At 39.1% G+C, this 13,233-nt stretch overlaps 1 protein-coding gene across 3 annotated transcripts; it reads left to right on the top strand.

Moving 5' to 3' along the window:
• The first annotated feature begins 1,115 nt into the window (after positions 1-1,115).
• Positions 1,116-13,199, top strand: nfe2l1b (nfe2 like bZIP transcription factor 1b). 3 transcript variants are annotated; one of them, XM_058793430.1, is made up of 6 exons: positions 1,116-1,315; positions 2,203-3,058; positions 3,644-3,871; positions 4,036-4,125; positions 4,218-4,376; positions 9,735-13,199. In XM_058793430.1, the coding sequence occupies exons 2-6, from the start codon at positions 2,507-2,509 to the stop codon at positions 11,106-11,108; spliced, it is 2,403 nt and encodes an 800-aa protein (XP_058649413.1). In that variant the 5' UTR covers positions 1,116-1,315; positions 2,203-2,506; the 3' UTR covers positions 11,109-13,199. The 3 variants fall into 3 exon arrangements, with proteins under 3 accessions (XP_058649413.1, XP_058649415.1, XP_058649414.1); XM_058793431.1 differs by lacking the exon at positions 1,116-1,315 and adding an exon at positions 1,644-1,880; XM_058793432.1 differs by lacking the exon at positions 3,644-3,871.
• The last annotated feature ends 34 nt before the right edge of the window (positions 13,200-13,233 follow it).

Below are 13,233 nucleotides of genomic sequence, written 5' to 3'. Positions count from 1 at the left end.
CTAACAGGGTTCTTATGTGTAACTGTATATGTGACTGTATCTATAATATTTTTTATCTGAATTTCTCAATGCATGTCTCAGAGAGAATGTGAGATGGAGAGAGACATAAGAAAAACTTGAAGGCATTCGGTTATTTTCCCCACTGCTTCTCAAGGCTGACTGATGCAAGCATCTGACACAAAGAAGCATGATTGATGTAGACATCCATTAAAAACTTTAAAGATCAAAATAGCTGTAATGCAAAATTCATCAAACAAAAAAGATAATGTTTTGAGGAGGGTAGTTACAATCTTGAACCCTGTTACAGAACAGAAGTGACCTCTGGCCTGTCAAACACGCTCAATGAGCGCCATCTAGTGGCTATAAGTCATTAAACGCAATTTTATAGTAAAGTATTTTATTGAGTCAAGTTGTCCAAAGTGATATAATTTAATACAATGAACTATCTACAATATTTGCTGCGACATAAGGTACTTTTATCTGGTTGCTATTTTATGTGCTTCATAATTGTTTCAATGTTGATGAAAAGCCTATAACATGCTAATTATTTAATGGCTGTGACATTGTGACAACGAGAATTAAAGTCAATAAATGTATAAATGAACGGTATGCATTTTTCTAAATGTCGTCAGCAACGTTTTTGTAGCCTAGACTTTATGTGCCAATGGAAAATTGACTCTCAAAGATAAACCTACGCTAAGAAATATTCACTGGAGAAAAAACTGTGACAACTAGCCCCATGTGATAATACATGACTCTTTTGGCATAAAGCATTATCCATTAATTAGTCTCGATATCAGAGTATTTCTGGCCAGTGTTTTAGTGCCTGTCAATAATTTTGTGACTTGCAGTACCACCACTTCAGAATATTGCAAATATCGCTAATATCGTATTCCTACGGAACTCATTAAGAAAGGGAAGAAAAATAAAGGCGGGACAACTAATAGAAGTCAAATAGATACCAGACAGATACCAGTTTTAAATTATGTTATAATAAAAAAAAAAAAAAAAAAAAAAAAGTCTTATTTATAGGTTTGTATACAACGGGGAATTTTGATGAATGATCTCATCCCGTATGTGCACTAGAATATTCTACGCGTGCGCAGTGGCAGCATGTTTCAGCGCCTCAGTTCAGCCAAGTTGTCGGCAAGAGGAAATTCTGCAAGTCATGGTGGGCCATTCAAAGCGAGAGGGGAGTGACAACCACATAGAGATCTAAGGGAATAAGTGCGTAGTTAGTTGGAAGTGACTGATGACAGTGGCTGTGTATGCATGTAGAGGCATTCGGAGTCATTTGTCAGTAAACTCTTCCTGAGTAAGTATAAAAACGGACTATTTTGATGCTATGCTAGCGGGCTAAGTTAGCTATAGCTTTCGAAATTGCGAATGTGGGAGAGTGTGTCAGTGCGGCTGCTGCAAGTGCACAAGACAGCTTTGCGTGAACTGAAGGAACCGTTCTGAACGGTTAGGTTTAACCAGTTGACAAGAACTGGGTATTTAATAAAAGTTGTTATTAGTAATTCAATGTCCCCGGTAGAACCCCGTCAGGGCCCGCCTCCTTATTGGCTGTAGCGCGGAGAGGAAATGAGTGACAGGCATCTTAGCCAATCAGAGGCTGTTGCGCCACTTGTTGCTAACGGGCTGCTGGGCTGTGATAGCGGAAGTGTAAGAGGTCAATACTTCACAGTGCTTAGACAAGTAAATTGTTCTTAGTTGAGGTTTTAGAAAGAGGAGATGAAAGTAGGCAGAGAATGACATTAGGCCGAAGCTCAGTCACCGATCTGGAATTTATTGGTGGCGAATATGCGCTATATCTTCGCGTACTTTTGGTTATTAGAGGGCTACAGGGATGGATAGATTGATGTGGGTGTGATTGTGAGGTGGGTGTATGTGGTGGGAGGTCATTAATATTTTATAATAACAGTTTCATAGTAAGACTGTAAATTGTCATTGTATTACTTGAATTAGGTTGTTAAAACACTTTGTTGTGATGTCTGATGTGCTGTTATAAATCTGAATGTGTTAACATTATAATGTTGAAATTTAATTTGTATATTATACTACATTATGATGCAAGCACCTTTGATGTTATTTAACTGATTAAGCTTTAATTGAAATTCACTTGCATTTGAAAATTTTGCAATTTAAGTGCTAATAATATTGTAAAATTTTGATTAATTTTTGTCTTCTCTTTCTATGCAGGCTTGGTGGACTTTGAAAGTGCATGCTTACAAATATATAAGCTGGATATAATTTAGGTGAAAAAAACTTTCTTCAAAGACAACAAAAGAGGATTTATCTTCACCTTTAGTCCTGTTTTATTAGAAGCACATGACTGTGAATCAAAGCGAGGATCCTTTTATCTTGTGTCTGCTTTCGATTTTCTACCGTATACAAGGCTGACCATAACCTTAATCGGGTTTGACATTTGTTTGTGTGTATTTTTTTATTTTTGCTTTTTAGTTCCTTTTTGAGTTTTTTTCTTTTTTTGTTCCTTTGCAAAGAAATGCTTTACTTGAAAAAGTACTTCACAGAGGGTCTTATTCAGTTCACTATCCTCCTGAGTCTAATTGGGGTACGGCTGGACTTGGACACTTATTTAAACAATCAGCTCCCCCCACTCCGTGAGATCATCCTGGGCCCCAGCTCGGCCTACACCCAGACGCAGTTCCACAATCTCCGTAACACCCTGGACGGCTATGGCATCCATCCTAAAAGTGTGGACCTGGACCATTTTTTCGCCACTCGCCGGCTTCTGAACCAGGTGCGCTCCCTGGATCATCTGCGTGTGCCTAGCACTGAGCTGAGTGCCTGGCTGGTGCATCGTGACCCTGAGACTGTGGTTTCGGCAACCAGTCAGTCCGGCCCCAGCATTGCCCTGGACAATGGGGGCAGCCTGGAGGACGTGAACAACTCCGAAGCCTCTGCCATGAGAGGGGCTGGCGGTGCTTCTGAGACCACTTACAGCCTCAGTGGAGAGGACAGTCTGGGAGCCGTGGCCCCTGAGGACAGTCAGGAGCAAGGGGAGAGAGAGAGCAGTGATGACCTCTCCAAAGAGGTACAGTAGCTGTGTGTTTTTAGCTTAGCCTACAGTAATTAGATTGACATTGGTTCGTATTTGATTTCTTCAAAGAGAGAACCATGTTATGCTATTATCTCTAGCTATTAGATTAAGCGTATTGCATGGTGGCTATTAAGAGCGTTGTATGTGAAAGAGTAGTATTCTTACTCTACATTATGAGCCTTACAATAGTGGCTGGACAGGGTGTGGTCTCATCGATAGAGCTGTGTATCTTTTAAAACTAGGTAGTTGTGCTAATGTTTTAGGCTAATAGTAATGTAAATATTACATTTTATAGCAATGTGGAACAAATACTGCACTGAATCAAATGGAGATTATAGTAGTATTAGTAGAGGTTATCTACTCTTGTGGTTGTCAGGACCTTTTAGGATATGTAGTATTTCATTTTTTTTGAGAGAGACGTGGTTCCTTTGTGATTTATTTAGGAATACATGCTTGGGACAATTAGCCAAATAAGAGCTGACGAATCTGCATCATGTCCCTCATTAAATGTAATTATCTGATGATGTCCTGTAATCTTAGACCTTTCATGACACTCCCCTTTAATGAATATATTTCTAGGACATTGACCTCATAGACATCCTATGGAGGCAGGATATTGACCTTGGTGCTGGCCGAGAAGTATTTAACTATAGCAGTCGCCAGAAGGAGAGTGAGGCTGAGAAACCTAATGAAGAGAACGAGGAGGCAGGTGGAAGAGAGGAAAGCTGGAGAAATGGACTTAATCTCCAAGCAGTGCAGAGCCTAACTCATGTTGATGGAGAGACAGGAGAGAGCATACCTGTGGAGGTATGTGCTGTAATATGCTAGGATTACAGGAAGGTGTGAGGAGCACAGCAAGGTTTTGGTTAATAATGCTTTTAGATTATTCAAAAAGGCTGGTGAGCTGTAGATGTGAAGTGAATTTCAGTCAGCCTTGGAATTACATGGACTTTTCTTGTTGTATTTCCTAGCTTACCAGTCTCGGTGCTCAGACTTCATTATCCCTGCAGGAATGTCTGAGGCTTCTGGAGGCCACCTTTCCATTTGGAGAAGAGCCAGAGGTAGCGACAGTGAAATTCATGCTACATTACGGATTAAAACTTGGCAGTTTTTTTGTTTGATTGTCATTTTACATTGTCTTTTTTCTCTTTAGTTCCAGGCCACTGGACCCACCTCACAGCTGAGAGCTTCAACCGAGGAAACACCTTCAACATCACAAGGGATCCCTCTACAAGCCCCTCTGTCGCAGTCTGATACACCACTAGACCTGGAGCAGCAGTGGCAGGACATAATGTCAATAATGGAACTGCAGGTTTGTACATTTATTGCATTCAAAATTGATGAAGGGAATATATAGATATTATTTATGGCTTAGTGACAGTGGTTGTAATAGTGTCAAATTAAAAGTCATTTTTAAAAGACATTATAATATGCTTTTGGATTTATACCATTTCCAATAAATTTTTTTTACTTGTGATAAATGTGGTGTATCCATCGAATAAAAAGCAATAACACATTTTTCTTAAACCATGAATTTAGGCTTGCTGAGATAGACAGTGTGACAGTGTTTACCGGTGTGAAGCCGGTTACGTCACTTGCCCAAGATGGCCCCCCAACCCATCGTTTTGATTTTTTATAGTAATAAAAATCATTGAGTTCAGCTAGACAACAGACACTACAAGTACAACTGAACGTGGCTGCTCAGTGCAGCATGCCGAACGATCAGATTTCATTTATCACGTGAGGAAGAGTGAAGTGAGACAGACAAGACGATGGCGGAAGATTTAGTTTAGAAACGAAATGCACAACGTTTCTTTGTTATACTGAGCACACAAATAAACAGAGCGTTTTTACAGATTCGAAAAATGTATTACCCTTAACTGTATGATCAAAAATGACAGAGTATTTTAAAAGCAAATGACCGCACCAGTGTCTCCCATCTGTCATGCAGTGAGTGTGCTGCTGTTCAGTTTCCACACTCCGCACAGACACTTCAACAGTGCACATATTTCTAGGTTAACATTAGATTGAGCGGCCATGTAAAGTTGCTACTACATACATCTTTCAGATGAAAAGCCATATTTGAAAGTGAAAGTAAAATGTGCACAGTCCTATTTAAAAGCAAAGGAAAGCAAGGAAAAGAGGGAAAACCCAAACAACCCCCCCCCCCCCACCCCACCCCCACCTCCACGGTGATACCAGTATTACCGGTGTTGTCACTCGTCAATTAACCGGTGGGAAAATTACCTCACCGTCACAACCCTACCATGAATTCATGTGAGTGTATGCATATATCTATCTATCTATCTATCTATCTATACATACATATATCATATATATTAGGGCTGTCAGTCGATTAAAATTTTTAATCTAATTAATTACATGATGTGTCGATTAATTAATCGAATTAATCGCAAATTACATTTGGCTGTGAAAATACCCCCAAAAGATTATTTAATGCTATTTTTGTGTTAAATGAGAAAGTATTAAGTAGACATTATAAATAATAGATTTAGAAAGGAATATTTTATTTCATTCAACATAAACTATAAAACATAAAAGAAGATAATTTGAGTAACATTTTTTTGTTGTTGTTTTTTTTTTGTTTTGTTTTTTCGTTCATGCAGTGGATGTCATTGGTAACCAAAACAGCTTTGTTACCAACAGTCTTCAAAATACCTTCTTTTATGTTCCACAAAAGAAAGTAAGTCATTCAGGTTTGAGTAAATGATGGCATAATTAAAGGGGGGTGGTTGATTGCGATTTCACTTTTTTTAAAGTTAGTTACTGTGTAATGTTGCTGTTTGAGCATAAACAATATCTGCAAAGTTGCGAAGCTGAAAGTTCAATGCAAACGGAGAGATCGTTTTTAAAATTCTGGCAGTTTAATGCCTACAAAAACAGCTCATAGGGACTACAAGAAGTTACTTTCCGGGTTTGTGACGTAACAAACCGAGATAAACCCCGCCCCTGGGAAGACGCAGTAAAGGGGGCGAGGCCATGCTGCACTTCTAGAGAAGAGGATGAGAAAACTATGGTTGCACGTAAAAATCTATTCATATATGAACAATTCTGTCTTCTAACGATTCTAATGGATTCACAAGTTTCAAAATCAATGTTCTAAAGCAGCAGTTCTTAATACTGTTCTTCAAGTACCCTGCTCTGCACATGCTCTGTTCTGCATCTCTCTCTCTCTCTCTCTCTCTCTCTCACACTCATTCAGATCATCAGCTCAGTGAATACACTTATTTTCACATAGCTATGAGAAGCATTATACATGGATGTGTGTGCTGTTGCCGTACTGTATTAAAGCTTTAATCAGAATAAAACCTTATATTAAAAGTTATCATAGTAACATTTACAAATAACAGCGTATCTAAAAGTATGAGACAACAACAAACAAAAAAACTACCATTAAAAGCCAAGGGGCGGGACGTTTAGACATGCACTAGAGGTGGTTTAGCACACTGGACCAGCTAACCAATCAGAGGCCGTCACATATTTCTGAAGGAGGGCCTTTATTAAAGCAGGAAATGATCAGCGCGCTTATCAGAGAAGGGACATAGCGGTGTGGAATACAGGTAAATGATGTGAAAAATAATGCCTTTTTTAAAAAATAAAAAAAAAACGAAGAATTAACACGTTAGACTGCACCCCATATACACAATCAAGCCTACCACCCCTTTAAAGTTTTTTGGGTGAACTATTCCTTTAAAGATTTCCCCTATTTTTTCCTCTTTTTTTTATTTTTATGAAATAATTCTCTAAATAAGAAACTAAAACTGCCAGCAGATGGCGGTAAATTTAGGCCATAATTGCATTTATGAAGTCATTGCCATGCATCATATTTGTCAACAGTCAAGTTTATGAAATGTAAAAGATGACATACTAGTCTGGGGGGCGGGTCCAGTGCGTTAACTGCATTAAAATATTTTAATCGTGTTATTTTTTCATATTTAATTAATTAAGTTAACGTGTTAAACTGACAGTCCTAATATATACGGATACTGAACAAAATTATAAACGCAACACTTTTGTTTTGGCCCCCATTTTTCACAAGCTGAACTCAAAGATCTAAGACTTTTTCTGTGTACACAAAAGGCCTATTTCTCTCAAATATTGTTCACAAATCTGTCTAAATCTGTGTTAGTGAGCACTTCTCCTTTGCCGAGATACTCCATCCACCTCACAGGTGTGGCATATCAAGATGCTGATTAGACAGCATGATTATTGCACAGGCGTGCCTTAGGCTGGCCACAATAAAAGGCCACTCTAAAATGTGCAGTTGTACTGTATTGGGGTGGTCCAGGGGGGTCCGAAAACCAGTCAGTATCTGGTGTGACCACCATTTGCCTCATGCAGTGCAACACATCTCCTTCGCATGGAGTTGATCAGGTTGTTGATTGTGGCCTGTGGAATGTTGGTCCACTCCTTTTATTGTGGCCAACCTAAGGCACACCTGTGCAATAATCATGCTGTCTAATCAGCATCTTGATATGCCACACCTGTGAGGTGGATGAGAGAAATAGGCCTTTTGTGTACAAAAAGTCTTAGATCTTTGAGTTAAGCTCATGAAAAATGGGGGTAAAAACAAAAGTGTTGCGTTTATAATTTTGTTCAGTGTATAAAATGTATTAGGAGTGCAACTGTACACAAACATGATGGTTCGGTACGTACCGCGGTTTTGACATCACGGTTTCGTGTGGTTTCGGTACAGCAGGAGGAAAAAACTAAACATTTTTTTTTAATTATTATTAAACAATGGTTTACTAAACAAATTGTTTAAATAAATTCAATTACAATTAAAATTTTCTTGGGGATAAAAATCTACCTCAGCTTCTGCTCTTAATTATAGGGATCCCTTTTACATTACTGCAAGGTTACACTTAACAAAAGAACAAAAACTTAAATTCAATTACTATTTATTTTTAACAATAATAATCAACACTCAAATTAAAAATATGTATGCAAACATTGCACATAATGCAGTTTTTAAATTAACCTCTAAATGAAGACATCACTAACAGGTAAAGTAAAATATAATGGAGACTTCATTTCTCTAGGAAATAATAAGGTGTAGACACTGAGGACTTTCCTGAGGTAAATGAAATTCGACATGACATTTTGTTAACAAGCTCTTTTAGGGACGTCTTTCCACAATTGAAACACTGATTGAGCGATTACATGAGCTGTTCATTCATGTTTATTTTGCGTTAAAACTAGTAGTAAAGATGAAGGGATAAACGCGCTCCACACTGCCATTAGAACTGAGGCTTCTATACAGCAATCTATCACGCCACATCAAAGAGTGTCATAACGACATGTATTGTCTGAATTTCCTGAAAAAATTGAATGATTTGTTTGGTACACATGCGTACCGAACCGAAAGACCCGTACCGAAAATTTTCAGTACGAATATGTGTACCGTTACTTCCTTAATATATACAGTCATGGCCAAAAATATCGGCACCCTTGGTAAATATGGTCAAAGAAGGCTGTGAAAATTTATCTGCATTAATCCTTTTGATCTTTTATTTTTTTTAAATCACAAAAATCTAACCTTTCATTGGATAATAAGAATTTAAAATGGGGGGAAATATCATTATGAAATAAATGTTTTTTTTCTAATACACATTGGCCACAATTAATGAACCTTTTATTCAATACTTTTTGAAACCTTCATTTGCCAGTTTAACAGCTCTAAATTTTCTCCTATAATACCTGATGAGGTTAGAGACACTGGAATGGCCATAGCTGGTTTTGTGCTCAGTGACCCATTTTTGTGTTGTTTTTGAGGTTTGTGTTTGGATTATTGTACGGTTGGAAGATCCAAACGTGGCCCATTATAAGATTTCTAACTTTATATTCTCCATTATAAGAGTCAGTCACTTATTGATTTTTTTTATCTGTTGGTATTTGATAGAATCCATGATGCTGTGTGTCTAAACAAGATGTCCAGGACCTCCAGCAGAAATATAGGCCCACAACATCAAAAATACAGCAGTATATTTCATTGTACACATGGGGTACTTTTGTACTCTTGTACCTGTGTTCACCAAATTTTTTTTTGTTTCATCTGACCATAGAAGCCAAACATGTGGTGATGTAGGTTTTTAAATTTATTTTAAATTCTTATTATCCAATGAAAGGTTAGATTTTTGTGAATTTCTTTAAATAAAAGATCAAAAGGATTAACAATGCAGGTTAATTTTCACAGCCTTCTTTGATCATATTTACCAAGGGTGCCGATATTTTTGGCCATGACTGTATATAAAAAAAAAAAAAATATATATATATATATATATATACATATATACATGACATTGTAAAACCTAAACTAACCTTGCATTGCTCTATAAATGTCTGAGACACTAATTGACCTTGACACCGCATCTTGAGGTTCTGAACAAGAGTATGTTCTTACTGTATGACTTTGACTTTGGCAGTTTTTTTTCGAATATTAATAACCACTTAAAATATTTTTCCCAAAAAACATTTTTTTCAGGAATTTCTTCCTTTCAGTCAGACTTTCAATCTTTTTATTATGATGGTCTCTGAACACTTTTATCACCCTGACAAAAAAAAAATAATTAACTGAATTTTTATTATGCAGTAGTAATGAGCGTCACTCCATTAAACCCTGTCTAATATTCATTACGTCTTTTTTTAGGACATGGAGGTGAACAATACAGCAGTAAATGTCACCATGAATAATGACCCCAATAACAACAATGCCAACACCACCGAATCAGCCACAATAGGAGGTTTTGAACTCCCACGGTCCACTCTCATTAACCAGGATGTTAGTCTCCACCAGGCTTCACTTCCCAGTTGCAGCCAGGACTTTCCCACACTCTTCAACCCCGAGCTGGATTCCACCGGGGTACAGCGGCCTACCTTAGTCAGGCTCTCTTCTAGCAACTCCTCCAACATCAATTCAACATTTGGAGCTACTAACTTGACCGGACTCTTTCTCCCACCACCTCTAAACAGTACTACAAACCTAACCACCACTCCGGTGCTGCCAGATCCATTTTCCAGTCTGTTGGAAGAGTCTATGCTGGATGAAATTAGCCTGCTAGACCTTGCAATGGAAGAGGGTTTCAGCCAAGACCAGGCTTCTCAGCTCGAGGATGAGCTCGATTCCGACTCAGGTCTTTCACTGGACTCTAGCCATAGCCCAGCCTCACCTAGCAACTCGGAGACATCCTGCTCGTCAGCCGCATCGTCTTCATCCACCTCTGCTACGTTCTCGGAGGAAGGAGCTGTGGGCTACAGTACAGATTCGGAGGCAGCCACAGCAGAAGCAGAGGAAGGAGCCGTCGGGGGCTACCAACCAGAGTATAGCAAGCTATGCCGCATGAGTTACCAAGATCCATCTCAGTTCCATGGCATACCGCAGTTGGAAAGTGTCAATCACAACCACACCTACAATCTACCACTGGCATCGTCCTACTCTGAGCGTTCTCAGCTGTCCACATCCTGCAGCAAGAAAGGCAGAGACAAGCAAATGCAGCAGACCAAGCTCCAGCCACTACAAGACTGTGTTGACAGGCAGTCTAGCCGTGATGAACGTAGGGCGAGAGCCATGGACATCCCATTCTCCAATGACAAGATCATCAACCTCCCCGTCGAGGAGTTCAACGAGCTTCTGGCCAAGCACCATCTCAACGAGGACCAGCTCTCGCTCATTCGCGACATCCGCCGCCGCGGAAAGAACAAAATGGCGGCGCAAAACTGCCGTAAACGCAAGCTAGACACCATCCTGAAACTCGAGCAAGGCGTGCAAGACCTGCAACGCGAAAAAGCTCAGCTGCTAAAGGAGAAGATGGAGTACTGTAAGTGCATCAGACAGACGAAGCAGAAGGTTCAAAGCCTTTCCCAGGAATTGTTCGCACAGCTGCGGGACGAGGAAGGCAGACCCTACTCGGCCAGCGAATACTTTCTGCAGTATGGCCCTGATGGCGTTCTTCTCATGCCTCGTAACATGACCACAGAACAAAGCAGCAAGCCAGACAAGAAGCAGAAGGACAAAAAGAAGTGAGGAACTCAAACTGTTGCCCTTTTATTTTTCGCAAAGGCACTACCATAAAAGTATTTCGAAAGGCAAAGGAAGCCTTTTTCTTTGAGACGATTCTAGCAAGGAGAAGAAAATTGCATCATTGATTACTCTTCCTGCATTGGGTTTTCTTTGTTCCTTTTTGGTTCAGAAGTTTTCTCCTGAAAGCGGCATTAAAGCAGACGTGCTTTATGTAGTACTGATTTCTCATTGATGAACAGAAAGATGCGAGCGAATGGGATACTTTCAGATGCCAACTGAAAGAACTGTCCAGAACCTGAGGTCATGGAGAACACCAACAAAATGTTCTTAATTGAAAGAACTGTTTGGTAATGCTCCCAAAAATGTAGTCGATGACAATAATACACCATACCTAGATGACATTGACCACGAGGATGCAAAAATTGTTACATTTTCAGCATTAGCCCTTGCTGTGTGTTTGTGCGTACCCTGGGATTTCATTGGTGGGTGAGAAGCAGGACCCCTGAGAGCTGGTAGAAAAAGAGTCTACTGTATGCTAGAAGTGAAGCCAAAAGAAACTACAGGCATGCCAATACTAACCAAAGGTTGTGTTGTGCTGTTGTGTTGTTCCCATAACGAATCATACAGGTCACTCTGTGGATCCAAATTCACGTTTTCACTTAAAAAAAAAAAAAAAAGGAAAAAAAAGAACAAGTTTGTTAGTCTCACTGGACAGCAAACCCACCTGAATGCCATTTGCCAAGGAACTTGGACGGTGAAACGAATAGCGCTAATGAGTGAGTTTGATTTTAGCTTTGGCTTGATGAAAAGCATTGGAGGTACAGATGGAGGATGGATACACTGCATTATTACTAATAAATCGGCTTCTGTACCCTTTTCAGCACTGTAAATCAACACTGTAGTTTGCCTATAAGCTTTTTTCCTCTTCTGCTGGGGAAAGGGTCTCTCAGGCCTTTCTGTCAGCTTTTAATGTAACTCTCCCCCATGTGCATAAACTTTTTAATAAGCCATCAGACACGGACACCTGAGTGGCATCAGTGCAGTTTGCGCCTGAATCATGTGAATGAGTCTGGTGTGTCTTGGTATACAGGATTAACTGAAACGATCCGCGTCGTTTGCTTTTAAAGTTCATAATGTTTAGCCTTTGTTGCCGGTCAAAATGCTCTGTTGCTACTGCAACTCATGCTAGTGGCTTTTGTCTGGTGCAGTGGAGGAACGTTAAGAGATGCTTTTGTTACAGTTGTACTGTCATTTGAAAAAGGAATAAAATTCTCACCAAAATATACAAATAGTAGCAGGCATAGGTCATTATTACATTTAAACTACAACTTCTCATTAGCTTGGGTCAGTGTCTTAGCCTTGATGTGACGTGAACCTGACTTTTTTTCTTTTACCCAATACACTACTTTTAGTAAAAGTACCTTCATCGCCAATTGAGTGAAGCCATGAATGATCTCCTGGCAAATTAAAGCAGTTAAGCTTATGCCAATAACCAACTGGATCGTGCTTTACTGCAGCCTGAGGATACAGCTGACCTTATACACTGACATATCAATGAATGGGTAGAAAAAAAACAGTAACACTGGTGTGAATGTCTAATTTACATGTTGTTCATCTTCATCCTCTTCTGTCAGTCTCTGTCGTTTCCATCTACACTGTTCATAAAGCACCATGAGACACGGTCAGTGTCTGTTTTGGTGTGACATGAATAAATATGCAAGACATGGTAATTTTTTTGTCTCAGAAATGGATAAGAGACAATCTTTATGTTACTGGTTACAAATTCTTAGCGTAGTTGGGGTAGAGATAATGAAAAAAGACGAGCGGATTTGTTCACTTAGATGAAATTTGAATCCCTGTTACACTGTCATAAGTACTTGCCATTAAGCACTTGTTTTTTGTTCGTCTTGTTCGGTTTGTAAATATTTTTGTGTTCTGTATGTCTCTTGTCCTAATTGCTTGGCTTAGCCAGGCCTTTTTGCACCTTCTTTGGATTTGCCTGTTCAGAGTATTCCTATATGATTTATGTTGAGAGATTTGCTGGCAATCTGGAATTGTTCTTTTATTAATTATAATAAACATTTGTTTCATTTCCTTGGTTTTCCTTTTTTTTTTTTAAAGTGAGAAG

Source organism: Onychostoma macrolepis, chromosome 12, assembly GCF_012432095.1.
Source record: "Onychostoma macrolepis isolate SWU-2019 chromosome 12, ASM1243209v1, whole genome shotgun sequence".
NCBI classification, from domain to species: Eukaryota; Metazoa; Chordata; class Actinopteri; order Cypriniformes; family Cyprinidae; genus Onychostoma; species Onychostoma macrolepis.
This window is presented reverse-complemented; position numbering and strand designations above follow the sequence as displayed.

Excerpts from the sequence above, each read along its gene's own strand:
- nfe2l1b (XM_058793430.1), top strand. The coding sequence starts at position 2,507 with ATGCTTTACTTGAAAAAGTACTTCACAGAGGGTCTTATTCAGTTCACT. Across the intron at positions 3,059-3,643 it reads GTGATGACCTCTCCAAAGAG|GACATTGACCTCATAGACAT; the intron begins GTACAGTAGCTG and ends ATATATTTCTAG. Across the intron at positions 4,377-9,734 it reads TGTCAATAATGGAACTGCAG|GACATGGAGGTGAACAATAC; the intron begins GTTTGTACATTT and ends GTCTTTTTTTAG.